At 41.1% G+C, this 16963-nt stretch overlaps 2 protein-coding genes across 2 annotated transcripts in view; one reads left to right on the top strand and one right to left on the bottom strand.

Annotated features, from left to right (window-relative positions):
* Positions 1-391: 391 nt before the first annotated feature.
* On the top strand, positions 392-5318 carry ccr8.2 (chemokine (C-C motif) receptor 8.2). Its single transcript, XM_020596878.1, has 2 exons — positions 392-731; positions 5153-5318. The coding sequence occupies exons 1-2, from the start codon at positions 438-440 to the stop codon at positions 5303-5305; spliced, it is 447 nt and encodes a 148-aa protein (XP_020452534.1). The 5' UTR covers positions 392-437; the 3' UTR covers positions 5306-5318.
* Positions 5319-5351: 33 nt separating this feature from the next.
* Positions 5352-16963, bottom strand: part of triob (trio Rho guanine nucleotide exchange factor b) — a 69183-nt gene continuing 57571 nt past the window's right edge. The window contains exons 37-60 of the mRNA XM_020596609.1: positions 15864-16150; positions 15606-15776; positions 14335-14430; positions 13736-13884; positions 13532-13598; positions 13314-13417; positions 13083-13152; positions 12846-12935; positions 12643-12735; positions 12507-12557; positions 12282-12359; positions 11737-11928; positions 11313-11490; positions 10259-11148; positions 9104-9354; positions 8850-8979; positions 8732-8759; positions 8337-8499; positions 7860-7981; positions 7618-7696; positions 6995-7195; positions 6754-6892; positions 6196-6382; positions 5352-5792 (exon numbers count right to left, since the gene is read on the bottom strand). Of these exons, the coding sequence (XP_020452265.1) occupies positions 5377-5792; positions 6196-6382; positions 6754-6892; positions 6995-7195; positions 7618-7696; positions 7860-7981; positions 8337-8499; positions 8732-8759; positions 8850-8979; positions 9104-9354; positions 10259-11148; positions 11313-11490; positions 11737-11928; positions 12282-12359; positions 12507-12557; positions 12643-12735; positions 12846-12935; positions 13083-13152; positions 13314-13417; positions 13532-13598; positions 13736-13884; positions 14335-14430; positions 15606-15776; positions 15864-16150 (4232 nt within the window). The 3' untranslated portion in view covers positions 5352-5376. The remainder of the gene's footprint in view (positions 5793-6195; positions 6383-6753; positions 6893-6994; positions 7196-7617; positions 7697-7859; positions 7982-8336; positions 8500-8731; positions 8760-8849; positions 8980-9103; positions 9355-10258; positions 11149-11312; positions 11491-11736; positions 11929-12281; positions 12360-12506; positions 12558-12642; positions 12736-12845; positions 12936-13082; positions 13153-13313; positions 13418-13531; positions 13599-13735; positions 13885-14334; positions 14431-15605; positions 15777-15863; positions 16151-16963) is intronic.

Genomic DNA, 16963 nt, shown 5'->3' with positions numbered 1-16963 from the left:
GACTACTGCTATGACCAGCTGCAAAGCTGGTAACAGAGACGTCTCGGTTGACGTTTCTGTGTAGTATGGGGCTAGCCCCACCGAGGGGATATAATGTATAGGCCTGGTGGGTTCAGGGTCTTTCATCTTACATCTGCCTGCGAGCAGTTTGGAGGTGCAAGATACCTGAGCGTGTAATGTTAATTTTACCTGTGATCCTTTGAATAAATCAGCACTGTTTTGAAGTTACTTGGACTGTCTCGTCTCTCAGAGTCCGTATGGTAAAAAGTACCGGATACAACACTAGTGATGTCAAAAAAAGTAATTCTAATGATTCTTTTTATATTTTTACATTTTTATAGGTTTTACAATCTACATAAGAATATATAAGATTGTATTATATGTGTAATAGCAGTTCATCCAACTCTCACTTCTGGAGGGTCTTTAGCCTTTTTAAAATGAACATTGTGGGTCTGTTTATTCCAGTTATCATCATGGGTTTCTGCTACTCACAGATCATCTGGACGCTTCTGACCAGCCAGTCATCCAAGAAACAAGCCATCCGTTTAGTACTGGTAGTGGTAATTGTTTTTGTGTGCTGCTGGCTCCCGTACAACATTGCATCATTCTTCAAAGCACTGGAGCTACTGGGTATCTACACAGACTGTGAAAAGAGCAAAGCCATCATTCTGACTTTACAAATTACTGAGGCCATCAGCTATTCCCACAGCTCCTTCAACCCCATCCTGTATGTGTTCGCTTCTCAAATCTGCATGTGATATATTTCCTGTAGACTGAACAACTCTTTACACTTTACTAGAGTAGTGCTGGTTCCCTATTAACTCATCATCATCAAAATGTGTTTAAAAGTTTTGTTGTTGTTGTTGTTGTTTTTTTTACTCTGGTAGTCCAGAACACTGCTGTGACATTTGAACATGAAGTGGTGGGCTCCACCTGGAAGTGGTTTGAGTCTCAGTTTGAAATGAAGAAGGGACACATTTAAGTACTGGTGCTGGTCCTGCGATCTCTGAGTGACCCCAGAACACAGCTCCCAGAGGAATTCAGAAATGTCTGAATAAAACCCGTTTGATTCCATGCTTGCTCATAGAAAATAACACTGGGTTTTGCATAATTATGGAAATCGCTAATAAGAACAAAAACCGTGTTTAAATTACTGCATTCTTTGTAATTTTGAAATCAATAAGAGAGGAGAAAGTAAGAGACCTAAATTCATCTGAACAAAGTGTGATCATCAAACTATGAAATACAATATAAGTTCTATAGTGCCATCCAGCGGTCCTGGTTGCACAGTGGGCGTACTGCATATTTGATAGCGATCTTACAGTTGTGTAAGCCACAGTCACATCATGTTCTCTGGAGTAAGATCTGACTGTCTACGTATTTTTCAAAAAGCACTGTGAAAATCCCTTTCATAAATATGACCGATAATAGCTTGATATCTTTGCTATTCAACTTTTCTTTGGGTTTCACTTGTTTTAACCATGATCAGTTAGTGAGTCAATGTTGAAATCAGTGGGTGAAGGAAATAAAAAGGTGCCCAGAAGCTTAAGATATCAAAGGGAGAATTGCTGTTTAGATGGTAAAAATGATACCATGTTCAGTAGAATTCTATAATTATCAGTTGACACAGTATGTGTTCATAGGTCAAACTAAATGTGTAAAGCAAAACACACATAAGAAGAAGAAGCAGAAGAAGCAGTAGGCGAGCATGCATCACCTTCATACTTCAGAGACCTTGCGTGAGATTGTGATCACAAGATTAAAAGTAAAGATTGCACAGATAAGTCTTCTGTGGTTTCATGCAAAAAATATTTGCTGCTGTGGTAGCTTCAGGAAAAAAAAAAAGATAATAATAGTTAAATGTTTTCACACATACACCCATATGAATACAGAATGTTCCGCATGCAAGGATGCAGGTGCACTAAGGTAAACTGGCATATCAATGGTTAGTTACTTCTTAAAGTCAACAACAAAGCTTCTATTTGTCAACATTATAATCTATTATCTTTAACCCTGTAAACCTGACACATAAAAAAATAGCCAGAACATTCAAATTTTTTTGGAACTGAGATGTTTATTAAACCTTTTAACAAAATCCAAAAGAAAATTTAAGATTCAAGATTTTTTTTTTTGCCATTTATGCATAGACAGACAGTCCAGGTATATACCGTAGGAATAAATGTGCCATATTATTTTGTTTATTTTTATTTTTTTGTATCACATTTGATACATGGGGCATTTTTGGCAACTTTTTGCTCAGAAACATGCATAGCAAATGGTTTTATAGGGTTAAAAGATTACAACTGCACAAACTATTATTGAATACTAATACATTCTTTGTGGTTTCTTTTCCTTGACAAATACACAAGAAGGATAATCTTTGTCTTCACACTCACTGGAGCATAAATCAGTTGTCCTTATGATAAATTCTCTGTTTTACAAAATAATAACATACATGACTAACATCAGGAGTGAGTTAAGTAGGTGGGGGATTTATGACACAACAGAGTGTACCAACTCACACACTGCAGCCGCAGCTGCAGAGGGTAGATAAGATCAGTAGCAGTGATAGTTCTTGTTTATAGGCTATCACAGGCACAGATCTCTACCAGAACAAATGAACTGACATAATTTTATTGCACACATCTCCTTGTTGTTGTTTTAATCTTATCACCTTGCTGTTCATTGTTGGAAACAAAAGTTTCCCCTCAGCTGGTCTAAATATCACATGAGCACTTCAACCTTTACACGTGAAACCAGTATGCTTTTTTTCTCCTTTCCTGTAGTTTGAACTGAAAACAAATATCCAGTTTAAAATCACCCTTCATGTCCCAAGATGCAAAAGTTGTTTATTATGACAGTTTTTCATTCATTCTGATTGATTGTTGACCTGTTCTGGGTTTTCCCTCTGCCTTCTGTCAATGACAGGAATATGCACCGCCTCACCTTCCAACCCTCGAAGGTTATGGGCAAATTAGTAATAGTAATAGTTTCAAGACGAAAGACACTTCCAGATGTAGGTGTATGTCAGTATATCGTACGTGCATACAAAATTTCAGACACACCAGCTGTTCCTTGTACGTTTAATGGCAAAATAACAGAGGACAAAAAATAAATATTTACAACACAATGACATGTAAACACAGTCTTCTGTACAAAGAAATATACATGCAAAAGTAAAAATAAGTCATAAGACATTCAAATTGACATTGCTGCAGTCTTGTTCTATGTGTTCTGAAATCTGACAGTTATGAGGTTCCTGGGTGTGGGCAAACTGCTCGACCCTCTCTGTACATCACGAACAGGCTGGGTCTCTCAAAGGCATTTTTATTACTTAGTATGTTATATTTGTTCACGTATATTCTTTGTGAGTATTCGATAAATTGATTAACAGGATGATTTGGGGAAATTCAGATCTATGTTAATAAATAAAAATGACACAAAATGACTTCAACTGTAAAGACCAACAAGAGTCATTTAACTCAACATGTTAACTTCTTTAACATTAAACCATTATGTGACAGTAACACTTAAGAGCTTGCAAATAAAACAGACAATGCATGTTTTAGTTTCACGCACATCTCTAGATTTAAAAAGAGGAAGGTTTATCGACTCATTCAAATAAATAACTGGGAGAGAGCTCTTTTACGGCAGATACTGTTGATGCTGATGAATATTTATAAAAGTGATTTGGTTATGTCCTAAAAAGGACACACTCATTTAAAATCAATGATAAAAGGGCCACAATGAGCATTTTTCCAGATCTATTGCTTGGTAAAAAATGTCAACCAAGTCTGTTTTATAAAGTCAAACTCAGATGTCTAGCAACATACACCAGCACCTACCTACAAAAGCCAAACAAACTCACACAGCAAACCATCTAGTGCACAGCTTGAAAAAAGACAAGTAAAATATTAGGGTTGTTTTTCAGCAATATACCAAACAAGTTCTTATTACAATAAAAATAAATAAATCCAGACTGAACTTATGTAAACACATATGCTTGGGTTCATTGTGCTCTGTTATAACTTAACACAGGAAATCATAAAAAAAAACCAAGCACACATTTTAGCCGGAAAAGAAAGCATAGTCAGCTTTGGTATTGTTACAGAAAATACAAACATAACTGTGACAAAATGAAAGCATAAGTGCCTATGTTTTATAGATACACAGTTTTATACATTATTTCCGAAAATCCTCCTCTTGTGTGGGGGGTTTTGCAGATATTAATACTGAACTTAATACATAAGAGTCAACACAATACAGATGTCTACCGCAGTACCAGGTACGTACATGCCTTTTTTAAAGAATACAGCTACAACACAAGTCTTCATAAATAGTTGCATAAATGTTAAAGCTGCAACATTGCACATGGGAAGTGATGCAAAATATGAGTGCATTTCTAGAAGCGGTTTGTTCATGGTGAAAATCTGGCCCCTGAGGGTCCGCACCGCGTGACTCACCTCTCTACCTGTAGGGGCTCATCAATTCTTTAAATTGTCCAGAAAATTCTTCAAAATGAAAATGAAAGGCAGGGATACGTTATTTACAAATAAGGCGGATGCAGGTAGAAGTCTGAGAAGCTTTGTCCAGTAGCTTTAATGCTTTTCCACGATAATTGAATGTTTCTTAGTGTCACAAAGTGAAATGATTTCCCCTTTCAAATTGAAGTAGGAGCATCAAGATTAGCAAACTATTGCACTGAGTGTAACTACAATGTGTTTCTGGAAAACGAGGTTTTGGTCTTCGTCTAGAATAAATGGACCCTGCTGATGGGTGCCACTTGTCTTTCCACTTACTAACTAACCTTTGTTTTCCAAAAAACGAATAAAGACAGTTATTCTGTTTCCTTGCTGTACATGGTTTGACTTACAAAAAGTAATCTCTCATTACAAAAAAACATTTTCTATGTTCAACCGAAAGCAGCCTGAATTACTCTTATTATACAGTATTCTGTTTTCTCTGTTTAACACTGTCCAAAACCCAAGACTTACTCACGCTGGCTCGTTGAGAAAGCTTGGTTTTCTCCCTGCCAAGTCAAAGTTTGAAATCTCAAACAGATTCCAACAGTTTATTTGTTGTGCAGGCATAATGACAATATGCCAAGGTTAAGGACAGGAGGGGAGAGTCAGAGGGCTTATTAGCAGAGTAGTCAGTCGGTCAGCAGCAGCAGCAGGACCTTTGTGGCTTAGTGAGGGAAAAGGAAATCATCAGGGACATGTTGCTGGTGGTCCTCTCAGTAAGTTCATCTGAACCAGGTCACTCATTCACTACAGTTTGCTGGATAGATATGGATTCCTTCTAGATTACAACAATGCAGGAAGAAGTGGCTACGGTACATGTTGTTGCTCTTATATTTACCTAGTGACCTGTCAGTCAGACGTGGTTAAGCAGGCGACTGTGTAGGAAGGCCTTAATGGTGCCAACGGGCCGGACATCATTCTGATGTTTCCGTCTCTCGATGAAGGAGATGAGTCTGGAGGTGTCCAGATGTGTTGTGGTGTGACTCTGAGATGGCGGTTGAGAGTGATTTAAGGTGGCATGCCCAGTGTCTCTGTTTATTCCACTTCGAGGTTGGAGCCAAGGCTCCTGCAGGCAGGACGCTGCAGAGGGCCTTCGTTCAGGCTCGCCCTGAAGCAGCAGGCACACAAAGTCCCTGGCAGCTGGGCTCACACCCTGGAAGTAGTCCTCAGGGAAGCTGAAGTCCAGGCGACAGATGTTCAGACACGTCTCCTCCAAACTCTCATCCAGGAAGGGAGAGGCACCGCTTAGTACAACGTAGGTTACCACCCCTGTAAATCAATCAACAGGTCAGTCACTTAGTGATGAGCTGCATTATCAGCTAATCATTTTCATTGTTTTTTTAACAAATATGTTTTAGAAAGTAATATATTTGTAATATTTTATATTTTTATGCCTGTTTTAATCAAATCATATAGTGACACCACTATATTTAAGCCATTTTATGAAACTGATTTATTTTCTACCCTGACATCAATAATGCCAAAACAATCCTTTTCCAGATAATTCAGCTGTCAGAAAACTTTTTTTACTCTGTTCTCCTGAGGAAATGTATAATCCCTATAACTGCAGAATCTCACATGAAGCATCAAAATACAAAATGTAATTATATATTTCTAAATACGTTATTTATTTAATATTTGCCCAAGATAAAAATCCCACATTCTTAATTACCTAAGCTCCAGAGATCAGACATCAGTGAGACAGGCTGGCCCAGGACCAGCTCCGGGGCAGAGAACTCTGGACTCCCCATGACAGGATGGATGTAGGAGCAGGGAGGGGTTAGCTGAACGGCATCACCAAAATCTGTCAGCTTGATTACCGGCTGGGATGACGCATGTTCCACCATAATGTTCTCGGGCTGCAAGAGCAGGAAAAAAGTCATTTTAAATCAATATTTTTGCTGCTTTGCCTTAATTAGATTGCAAGAGATTGAGATGGTGCAGTTTGTGCTCCGCTTCTCTGAACCTCAAAGCCGCTGGCGATACTCAAGAAAACATCTTTGTTAACACTAGCAAAGCAACCGGTCCACTTGATGCTGAATTGATTTCTTTTCATTTGTTCACCAACTCTTTTTGGCATTCAGCTAAATTTTACGGTGAAAAGAAAACTTCTGAACATTCCCTGATTGTCTACAATAAAGCTCTATGAATTCCATGTTATTACAAAGATTACCTGACCTGAGGAAACACTGCGTGCTAGGTGAAGTGAGGTAATAATCTATACATTTACTTTGAGATCAAGGTGTGCAATCCTCCAGCTGTGCAGGTAGTGAAGAGCTTCAAGAATATGTCTGAGGTACAGAGCTACTTTCTCCTCAGTCAGGTTACCCCAGCTCACTATATAGTCCAGGAAACGTCCCTGGTCTGCCCTGAAAAAAGAAACTCACTTGTATGACATCGCTGACCTAACAATTCACAGGGACAATCAATTTATATTTTTAAAACAATGGGGAGAAAACTGCTGTACATACATCTCTAGTACAAGTATGTAGCTGTTGGCTGTCTCATATGTGTCCAGCAGCTTGACCAGGTTGGGATGGTCCAGATTCTGTAGGAGTCTGATCTCCTGTAGCACCTGATCCCGACGCAGCAGCTTCTTGTTAATGTGTTTTGCTGCTACTGTACACTTACTCTCTCTCTGGTCACACCGCTTAATCACTGAGAACCGGCCCCTGAGGAGAAGAAATGACATTTTGAGGGATATCTGAATACCATATTTAATATTGTGTTGGCGATTCTGATGTTTTACTTCCACCATGTCTTTGGATCTCAAGCCCACTTTCCAGTGTATTGGTGAAATGAATGTATTGAGTGTCTGTCATGCATTTGCCAACAGAAAACAACAAATCAGTTGGGGATGATGCATGCACTTAAATTTGTCAGGTAAGTCTGTGCCAATAAGGAAGCTGCTATTGTAGTCAATAAGAAACTGCTCATCCAAATACCTTTGTCTGTGTCTTACCGCTGCCTGACTACAGCTATTCCCATGGTATGTAATGTCAGCAGTACAAAGAAATGATTAGCTTTGATTAGCTATGGTCAAACAGCACCACATAGTCAAACAGGCAGCGTTTCGTCAGCCTCACATTCTCACCTTCCTAGTTCATTGATCTCTGTGTAGCAGGACTCAAAGCTTCTTTTCCAGAGAACTTCACTGCCATCATCAGGAGTGCCTGAGAACACATACTGTATTCAGAATGGATTATGGTATACTAACCACTAATTCAGTGGTTAATTTTCCACTTCTATTAAAGTAGTACTTTTTTCCTTGTATATTTGAAAGCAGTTACCAGTAAATGAAAAGTTAAAAGGTTCATACCATAACAGGACTCTCACCTGAGACTTGAAGGTTAGCGGAGGAGGTGACAGAGCCTGCTACATTTGTAGCAACACAGGTGTACACACCACTGTCGTCGACAGACACTCCCAGGATACGCAGGGCTGCCTCTCCTGTCTCACTGCAGCAAAACAGAATAAAAGGAAGATATACTATCACACAAGATGCACCATGCAAGGTTTTCTCAGTTTGATGACACTCTTTGATTATACTGAATTGCACATGATGCCCCAGTACAGCGACATTTTATATATTTCACTGAAATAATGTGTTGTTTTTTTTTTATGTTAACATTCTCAACTGCACATTTGCATCCATGCAAAGTAAGTCAACGTAAAGTTTGGATCTGAATGTTTACAGTAGTTACATTGAAATCAAGTTCTTTATTACTACAAAAATACAAACTGCTAGTGTTTTACACAATACAAGTCAAAGAAAAAAATAAAACCATATTCCGTCACTGGATATGTTGTCACCTGTAAGTGATGCTGTAGTGTCCATTGCTGCTCAGAGCGTCATTGTCAGGTCCCCGCCAGGTGACAGTGGCCCGGGGTCGACCACACACTTTGCATCTCAGAGTAACACTGTCGCCACTTTCACATGCTACATCGCTCATGGGGATGAGGAACTCTGGAGGAGCTGGAACAAGAGGGTACAGGTTTAAGTTTATGAGGGAAAGTGATCCTGTATCTTAAATCATGAAACATGTTTCTATACATGTTAGAAATAACACGTTTCAAATGCTTATGACAGGAAGGGATAGATGCAGGGAAATGTAAAAGACCTTAATGACAAATTCAAAGACTAGGTTTATTCTTTAGGCTTCAATTTCAAACACATTTCTTGACAAAAACATAAAATATATACATACCATCATAGATGAAGTTTGGATTTAGAAGCTATAATGAAAAAGTAATGACAAACATTAAATTTTTTGCATATAAATATAAGGAGAGGGCAGTGCCAAGAAGGAACTTCACACTTTCTACCTTGACAGAGACTTTGTTGGCCAGGCTGTCCTGAGACTTGCGGTAGCCGTTCTCCATTTTTCTGCCTTCTTTGTCTCTTTTTTCAGATTTTCGGCGGATACGGAGTGCTGTATGCCATGATAATGATTTTCTAAACCAGACAAGACGAAAAAGGAAAGATTTTAGGTTTCGTTATTGCAAAATTGTGATGAAAACTGATATTTATGCTTGCATGTGTTTGTCTTATGAACAGGAAAAATATCACTTATTCTTACTTGATAGTTCCTTCAGGGAATTCGGGTGTGAAGGAGGATGAGGTATGTCCTAATACGTAACCAGGGATCCAGCCCTCAGCCGCAGGGCAATGCTCGTTGGCTGCCCGATACACCAGGAACATATTCTGTTGGTTGCTGGCCAGTATTTGGACCACCTCACCCTGCACCACACTGATCTCATCCTCCTTCACTGCCACATAGTCCTGAGTCACCAACATGGTGGAGACACTGCTGCTGCTACTGCTTTCACTCTGTCAGAGGAAGTTGTTAAAGTTTAGCCTTAAGCACACAGCCCCACACAGAACGAGACTGCACACTTATGTAAACACATTTGCACTCACATACGACGCATGACTTAAAATAAACATATTCCTGAAAAAGGTAAGCTGAGATGTTTATCAGTAGCTTCATACCAATCAACATGACCTTGCAGCACAGCATGCAGTAAAGTAAAAGAAACAGTTTATGTTTGCAGTGAAAACTGCCAAGTCACTATACAAGACTGAGATTAGAGAATGTCAGAAATGTCAAAATACAGAAGTTGTATCCAGAAACTGTATGAAAACAATTTCTAAGAAAAAAAAAGAAACATAGAAGACATAGATCAGTTTGAAAAAAAAACAGAGATGGTGGAAGTGAAATAAACAGTAGCTGGTGTAGTCTAGAGTTTAACCAGTGCAGAAACCATCCTAAACTGGCTTAAAGGAAAAAGGGGAAAGCAGGTCATATGTGAAAGTGCTCCTCACGCAGGGCAAAGATTGGGCTAGAGATCACATGAGATTTTCCCATGGAAGAATGAATGAATACAATGAAAAAAGTTATTTGGTAACGGTTAGTATCTAGTAGCTGCAGCTGAGAAGCAAACACATACTGAAGCTCAGAGAGAGTGTCTCAAAAAGCAGATACAACAGTTGCTCTATGAGTCAGGTCCTCACTGTTAGTACAGCCTGGGAGAGCCAGAGAATTCTCACAGCGTCGGTGAAGTTAGTGCACTCAGATAGCTGTTAATCTCCAGTGTAGTAGCTGCTGCATGTACAAGCCATTCTCAGAGCCAGTGGCGGGGGGGCTGACTGACAGCCAGTCAGTAAGGGTGGTTAGTCACTAGTGAGTAGCTCTAGGCCACACTGAAGCCTGGGCCTCAACTTGGCATCTTACCCCGTTGCTCTGGGTGGAGTGTATGGACTGCTCGCTGGTGGAGGAGCAGGTGCTCATGCGGTCTATGTCCTTACTGTGAGTGGAGTGGCGGTGATGAGAAGGCATCCCGTGGCTTCCTCTGCCCAAAGATTCCCCTCCACTACCACTATCACTGGGGTAAGAGAAGGAACCAGACCAGCTGGCAGGAGATGGAGGCATAGCAGGGATCATAGCCCAGAAAGTGTTGCCTTTATGAGCTGGGCTGGAGGGGACAAATGATTCCTTTCCTCCTCCTCCAGGGGACTGTGGTGAAATCAGAGGAGAGACTGTCCCAACTCGAGGGCTTCTTAGGGTCAAATTCAGAGGAGCCACAGCCATTTGTGGTATTCCAGCAGCTTGATGTTTCTGAGTTTCCTCATAGCTTCCCAGTGTCTGTCTGACACTTCCCTCCATGTTGCCTGATGCCCTATTACTGTTATTACTATTACTTCCATGAATACTATCCAGCCTCCTTAACTTAGGGGCTTCTGAAGCTAACAGCTCTCCATTTGTGGCACTGTCTGAGTAGGGTTTAGAGGAGAGGGACTGAGGGGACTGAGGGTGGCAAGGTGACCACATACCTGCTGACCTGTCGGGCCCCTCAGGGCCCGGGGGGTGGTGGTGGTGGACGGGCTGGGGGAGGCGTGAGGATGGCTGAGGGATGCGGGAGGGCCGGGAGCGGGGGCCACACAGAGAAGAGGAGCTGCCCCCTGATCCTCCACCGCCACCACCTCCACCTCCCATGTTGGAGGTACTATTGGAGCTGCTGCCCCCGGGCAGGCCTCCAGTACTGCTGCTGCTACTACTGGGTGGACCACTTGGCCCACCACCACCCACATGGTTCCTCTGGTACTCTATGGGTGATGTGAGAGCTGTGGGAGAGGATGAGGGGCAACATTTCATTCATTTGACCAAATTATATTTATATAAAAACTCATATTTCACAACAGATGCTTCTCCTAATTGTTATCATTTCCAGTAATTCATGCCATATATTTGTGCACAGAGTAATACTGTAAACACACCAATGTCTTACCATTGAGGAAATTGCGCTGGTTCTCCAATATCTGGCTGACTTGGTAGACCCAGACTTGACTGACTCCAGGGCTCGTTGAATGGAGGGTGTACTTCTCCAGGTTACCACTAGATGATCTGGAAGTAAGTGTGAACTTGCAGGGGTCATCTGCATGTTCTTCTAGACCCAACCAGCTTACCTGGAGTAATGGGCCAGGGATGGAGAAAGTGACGGAAAGAAAAAGAGTGGTGGGGATTACAAGTTACAAGGACAAGGGGAGATGTTTATATTTAGCTTAATAGATATGAAGCTACAATGGAATCTACACTACATTAGGTGACCATGCAATCCATAATATAATCCCTTTTTTTTCATTTTAATGAGATCATCAGTTGTGGGAAGCCTATATCAACCACTTTCTGCAGTTTTACTGAGCTGTTCTCACTTTGATGCTATTCTTGAAGAGGTAGCCAGGAGTAGAGAAGCCCTTCTTTTTGTCTAGGGGCTCGCTGAAAATGACAATCTGCTCAAATAGGAAGACTCTCCTCTCTTTCATCCTGGACAGAAGTCCTCCATCCTGGTCAGAAACTATGAAGGTGTCTTGGAGGAGCAATCTACCCTGAGCTATAATTTTACCCTGTAGAAAAAGTAGAGCAGAAGGAAAGGGAATGAGAGGACAGACAGAGACGGTGGACAAAAGCATGGCCTTCTAAATTTTTCTCATCCAGAATTTAAGCTCAGAACATACAGGAGAAGAAAAACAAAAAACAAAATAAAGCTATATCTATACCACACAAAAACAACCTATAGTCCTTTTAACATATCTACAAAAAGTGAGTGCATACTGACATCTTGTGGCAGACAGCTGGAATTACAAATTGATTTCAGAGGACGTAAACTATGGACATTATTACATTATTTACTCTAGTAATGTCTTCTAATATTGCATTAGTCAGAGACGCAAACTGAGTGTGTAAAGAGCAGGCTTACATCGAAGCCTTGAAGACGCCCAACATTCATCATGTCATTACAGCGCTTGGGGACAACACACATCACCTCCACAGCCTTCTAAAGTAGAATGTCAGAGGAAAACAAACCTTTAGAGACAAACTGCTTGCATAAGAGTGAAGTAAAAAGGCAGCCACCAAAAGGCATATGCATTATAATAGTAAATTTTGTCACTTAAAGCTTGAGCTAAAACCCAGCTTGTCTTACCTCCAGCTCTGTTGTGTCCACTCCAGCCTTCTTAGAAACTTTGAGAAGATCCTGTGAAAGAGTTGTAATGTACAGAGAAATGTTGATTATGTTGCTCAGTAAGTAATATGGAAAGGATCCACTATGATGGATTTACCTTCAGTAGTAGCTGGTACTTCATTATGCGTTGCACAGGTTTGATTAGCAGGTCAGTGAGCTGTAATCTGTGACCCAATCGCTGCTTAAGGTCCTGATGAAAGAGGAAAATATTATCTCTAGCTATTACTGATCATCTGGACGATGCAACATAGAGATGAAGCTGTAGCTCTGGTTAGGATTAAAATGGTTTAACAATCTTACTTCAAAGTATGTATCAATGTATTCAGAAACAATGTGCTCAGACTTCGGCTTGTTCTGACAGTACACGATGTACATGTGTAGCCTCCGCTCCTGTCACAAAAAAGGCAGCTTTCATAAGTAAGGAAAACAATTCTAACACATTTTTGCTCCTTTTTTTACAGCCAGGAAAATGTCCAACAACAAACAAACAAACAAACAAACACCATAATACAAAAAATATGTGAATAGCTTTCTCACCTGTTTGACAAACAAAGGAGCCAGCCTGTCAGGATCCTCCAAGCACTTCTCAAGCTCTCCCAGGAAAAAGCTGAAAATAGACCGAAAGGGAAACACATGGCTTAATCTGCCAAGAAAAATGGTATTGAATGTTACATTTTTTTTATGTGTCAGATAATACAACTTTAAAGACATTTTTCATGTGCAGTGGGGTTTGTTGTGCATGTTAAGTGATGAAGACCGTCAGCATACTCTTTGTGCCAGTCATAGATCTGATGGATGTTTCCAAAAACAATCTTGTCTTTTCCTCTCATGTCATCTGGAACTCCTTCCTCTTTCATCCTGCTCATGTAGCCCTGAGGAAAGTTGACGTGTTGGTAAAATGCACAGCAAACACTGATATATATGAAGAGAACATCCCTGAAAGCGTATGTTAAGCTACTTTAACACCTTTTTCATTCTTTAATTACCTCCACCACTGATCCTAGGTCTCTCACATAGTCTCTCTCAGTTTCCACCAGCTCCAGAAGCACATAACTGAGAGACAGAAAACAAAAATTGTCATTGTGTAAAACAAATGTTGCATCAGGAATGTTCCATATAAATACACACATGAAGACACATGTGATTCATTGGTTGATTTCAAGCAGCTTTTGTTTATCAAAATAACTCACTGTAGCCTCTTGAGGAAGCCGGACTTGCGCTCGTCCACCTCATCGATGGGTGAGGAGGAGGAGAGGAGGGAGTTGTCAGAGGGGTTGAGGGAGGGAGAGCTGCTGTCGCCCTGCTCTACTGACAGAGAACTGGGACGATCCTCCAGAGACTAAGAGAAGAGGAGGACAGAGACAAGAGAGAAGGAAGAGAATAAAGGCTGAAAGAAAGAACCGAGGTGAAAAGCACTATTTACAGAATGTGATCTTATATTTTTGAGAGCTTGTTTCCTTTATTTAACAAACATCAAAATAAAACTGTATGAGCCCAGAAAAAAAAAACTGTACTGCTTTTACTTTGGTCTGTGCCTGTGTGCAGGCCAGTGGACATGAGTGTGCTGGGCTATTGGCCAAAGTGCAATGTCCATGTGTTGGAACAGTAGACAGCTGGCACAGTGAGTCACAGTCCTGGCAGATGACTAGTACGCCATGATGACTTTCAGTGTCAGTAACACGGGGAAAAAAAAGTGTGTGCTTCCATGTAAATCAATTTGAATTGTTCTATGTACAAATGAGCCACATTTGCATGTACTTGTGAGTTTATCTTATTATTTCTATCTCACCATCTTACTCTTCACCAGCTCTTCGATGGCACTGACCAGTTCAGCAGCACTGGGTGTCTCTGAGCTACTGGGACGAGTGGACAGACGAGATGCAGACTGAAAACCAGAGAGAAAACAAAAATAAAAAATTACCGGTTAAGTTTAAAACATGAACTGTAAAACCTGGCGGTAGTACATGCATACAGCATGGCATGATTTCCATTAACTTCTAGTTTGTATGTGATCAGGCTCACCATTGTGAGTTTGGACCCCGGTATTCCACATGTCCACAAAAGGACTGGTGGGTGTGATCTCCCTAATAAAAGGGTTAACTGGGGGCCAAGTTGGAGCCAATTGCAGGCTGGACTTGGGGAAACAGGGGTTATGAGGTAGGTTTACAGCAGGTCAAGGTCTGGACTGGACTGCTCTTCAAGCACGAGCACCATGATTGGTCAAACAACATGTATAAAGCAAACAGTGTTGCTTAATACTCCACTGGAGAGAAGGTTTGCCTTTGCAACAGAGCCCAGTCTGAGGCAAGAATCCCTGCCCACAGCCAGACTTAATGGGAATTTACCATTTATTCCCACAAACACCCCACTGCTGCAGACACAGAATCCCTGCACACAGCCGGACTTAATGGGAATTTACCATTTATTCCCTCAAACACCCCACTGCTGCAGACACAAGTGAATGTAGTATTCACCTCAGCAACAGCAGAATCATTACACTGATTAGAAACGACATTTATTTGGTGGAAGAAAGAAAAGAGGTGCAAGAAAAAGTGAAATCAACAAGGATCCAAAGTGTAGATGATGAAGTGGTTTTACATGGACAGATAGGGAAACTGGGAAAGAAGAGAAGCAGAACAAAAATCAATATAATGCTGCAGGAAGGAACATGCAACCATCAAGAAAATGACAGAGAAAAAAGGAAGGTTATTAGTGCAAAAGTAAAAGATGACTCATGCTCTCTCTGTACTGATGAGAAGTGATATTTATGTACCTGTATGGAACCAACCACAAAGGCCTGGCTGCTTAAACTAAGACTAAGGTGGATAAAATTTAAGTATGGGGCAGATATTTAAGAAATTAGCATTTTTGAAAGGAAAACAAATTTTAAATTTTATCTTCAATAAACATATTCCTGTGGGAAGTTATTTATTGTGTATGTCCCCACACCTAACCTGTATTTGTCTTGTGCGGCATTGTCCATTGTGCTTCCAGCATACCATTGTCTGTCACCATGTATAGTTACATGTACATGCATCCATCCTGGCCTTTGTGACTCACCTTATCATCCTGGGAGTCGGGCTGCAGCAGGCTGTGTTGCTGGATGGCCATAGGGGGAGGCAGAGGGACTGTGTCAGCCCCCTCCTCTCCTTCCTCCTCGCCGCAGCTCTGCATGCCTGATGAAGAAGACTTAGACAGGGTGCCACTGCTCAGCCCCTCATTACGCATACGCTAAAGAGAGAACAAAAGAAAACAGTGACTGTCAGTCAGTTCTGGGTTTTTGAATGTTCTGACAGCTACTTGTTTATCTGTCATTACTTCCTCCAGTGTCTCGTCCTGCGGCGTGGCAGCGCTGTCATCAGAGTCCTTCTGCGAGCCGGGAATCATGTCCATATTCTTCCTTGTGCCATCACGGTTCTTCTTGTGCTTGTGAGCGAGCTTTTTGACGTGGCCGTCAGCTTTGCCGGAGCTCAGCCGCCGTACAGGGCTGGTCAGCCACTTCCTTAGAGTATTCCCAGGACGTTTGGGGCCTGGTGAGCTGTGAGGGCCCAGAGTATGACTGGAGCCTGGCTGCAGGGCGTCGTTACTGGACACAGACAAGGTGTCTAAAGGTGAGGAAGAGAAAAGAAAGAGAGGGTTGATGATGATATTAAGGATCTGATATTCCATGATCCAAATGTAGAGATGGAAACATAGTAACTTGCTGTTAATCTTATGTTGACTGACGGCCCCTTTTAATTCAGGGACTACAACTAGACAACACCAGATCCAGGTGATCAATGTTTGGTTTGTTTACATCATAAAACAAGCCTGCAAAAGCAAAACAGTCAAAGTATAAAGCTTCAGTTTAAAAAAGGCATTTGGTCAAAATTATTTCAAATTAGACTACAGTTATCAATAACTGTCTAACAAGCAAATAAATTATAGGCGCTGTGTATGTATAGATCAGCTGTCATATAATTTAAGATGTAGAAAAGAGAATGTACAGTATATGATAAATGAGTGTGCATTTGTTGGTAGTTTTTCTTATGTGGAGTGGGTAGGCTGGCCTCCCCCTCCCAGAAATGGTGGCTCCCTGGGGAATCTGTAGGAGGGCAGCTCCTCTTAAACTAGGAATTGAGCAACAAGAAAATAACACATGGATGCTTGAGGCTGTCTGAAGATGTATCTGTTTGTCTCACCTGTCTGCTTGTTCACTCCTGTTCCTTCCTTTAGACTAACCCCTTCCTCATCCACAAACATTCCCTCATTCATTTTGTTCACTGTCATCAAAATTGATGCCGAAGAGAAAGAAACAAAACCTATCACCTGGCTCAACAAGCTATTTGCCAAAGGAGTCTTGAGATGCTAACGTTGAGTGGGAAATTCTTTGTTTACAGTCCCACCCACAAGTTTGATACCATAGCGTTCCCTGGGCA

The sequence above is a fragment of the Monopterus albus genome, unplaced genomic scaffold (assembly GCF_001952655.1).
Source record: "Monopterus albus unplaced genomic scaffold, M_albus_1.0 scaffold31.1, whole genome shotgun sequence".
NCBI lineage: Eukaryota > Metazoa > Chordata > Actinopteri > Synbranchiformes > Synbranchidae > Monopterus > Monopterus albus.
The sequence above is the reverse complement of the archived record's forward strand: the minus strand, read 5'-3'. Positions and strand labels throughout refer to the sequence as shown.

Excerpts from the sequence above, each read along its gene's own strand:
- ccr8.2 (XM_020596878.1), top strand. The coding sequence starts at position 438 with ATGAACATTGTGGGTCTGTTTATTCCAGTTATCATCATGGGTTTCTGC. Across the intron at positions 732-5,152 it reads CCTTCAACCCCATCCTGTAT|TCAGTCGGTCAGCAGCAGCA; the intron begins GTGTTCGCTTCT and ends TTAGCAGAGTAG.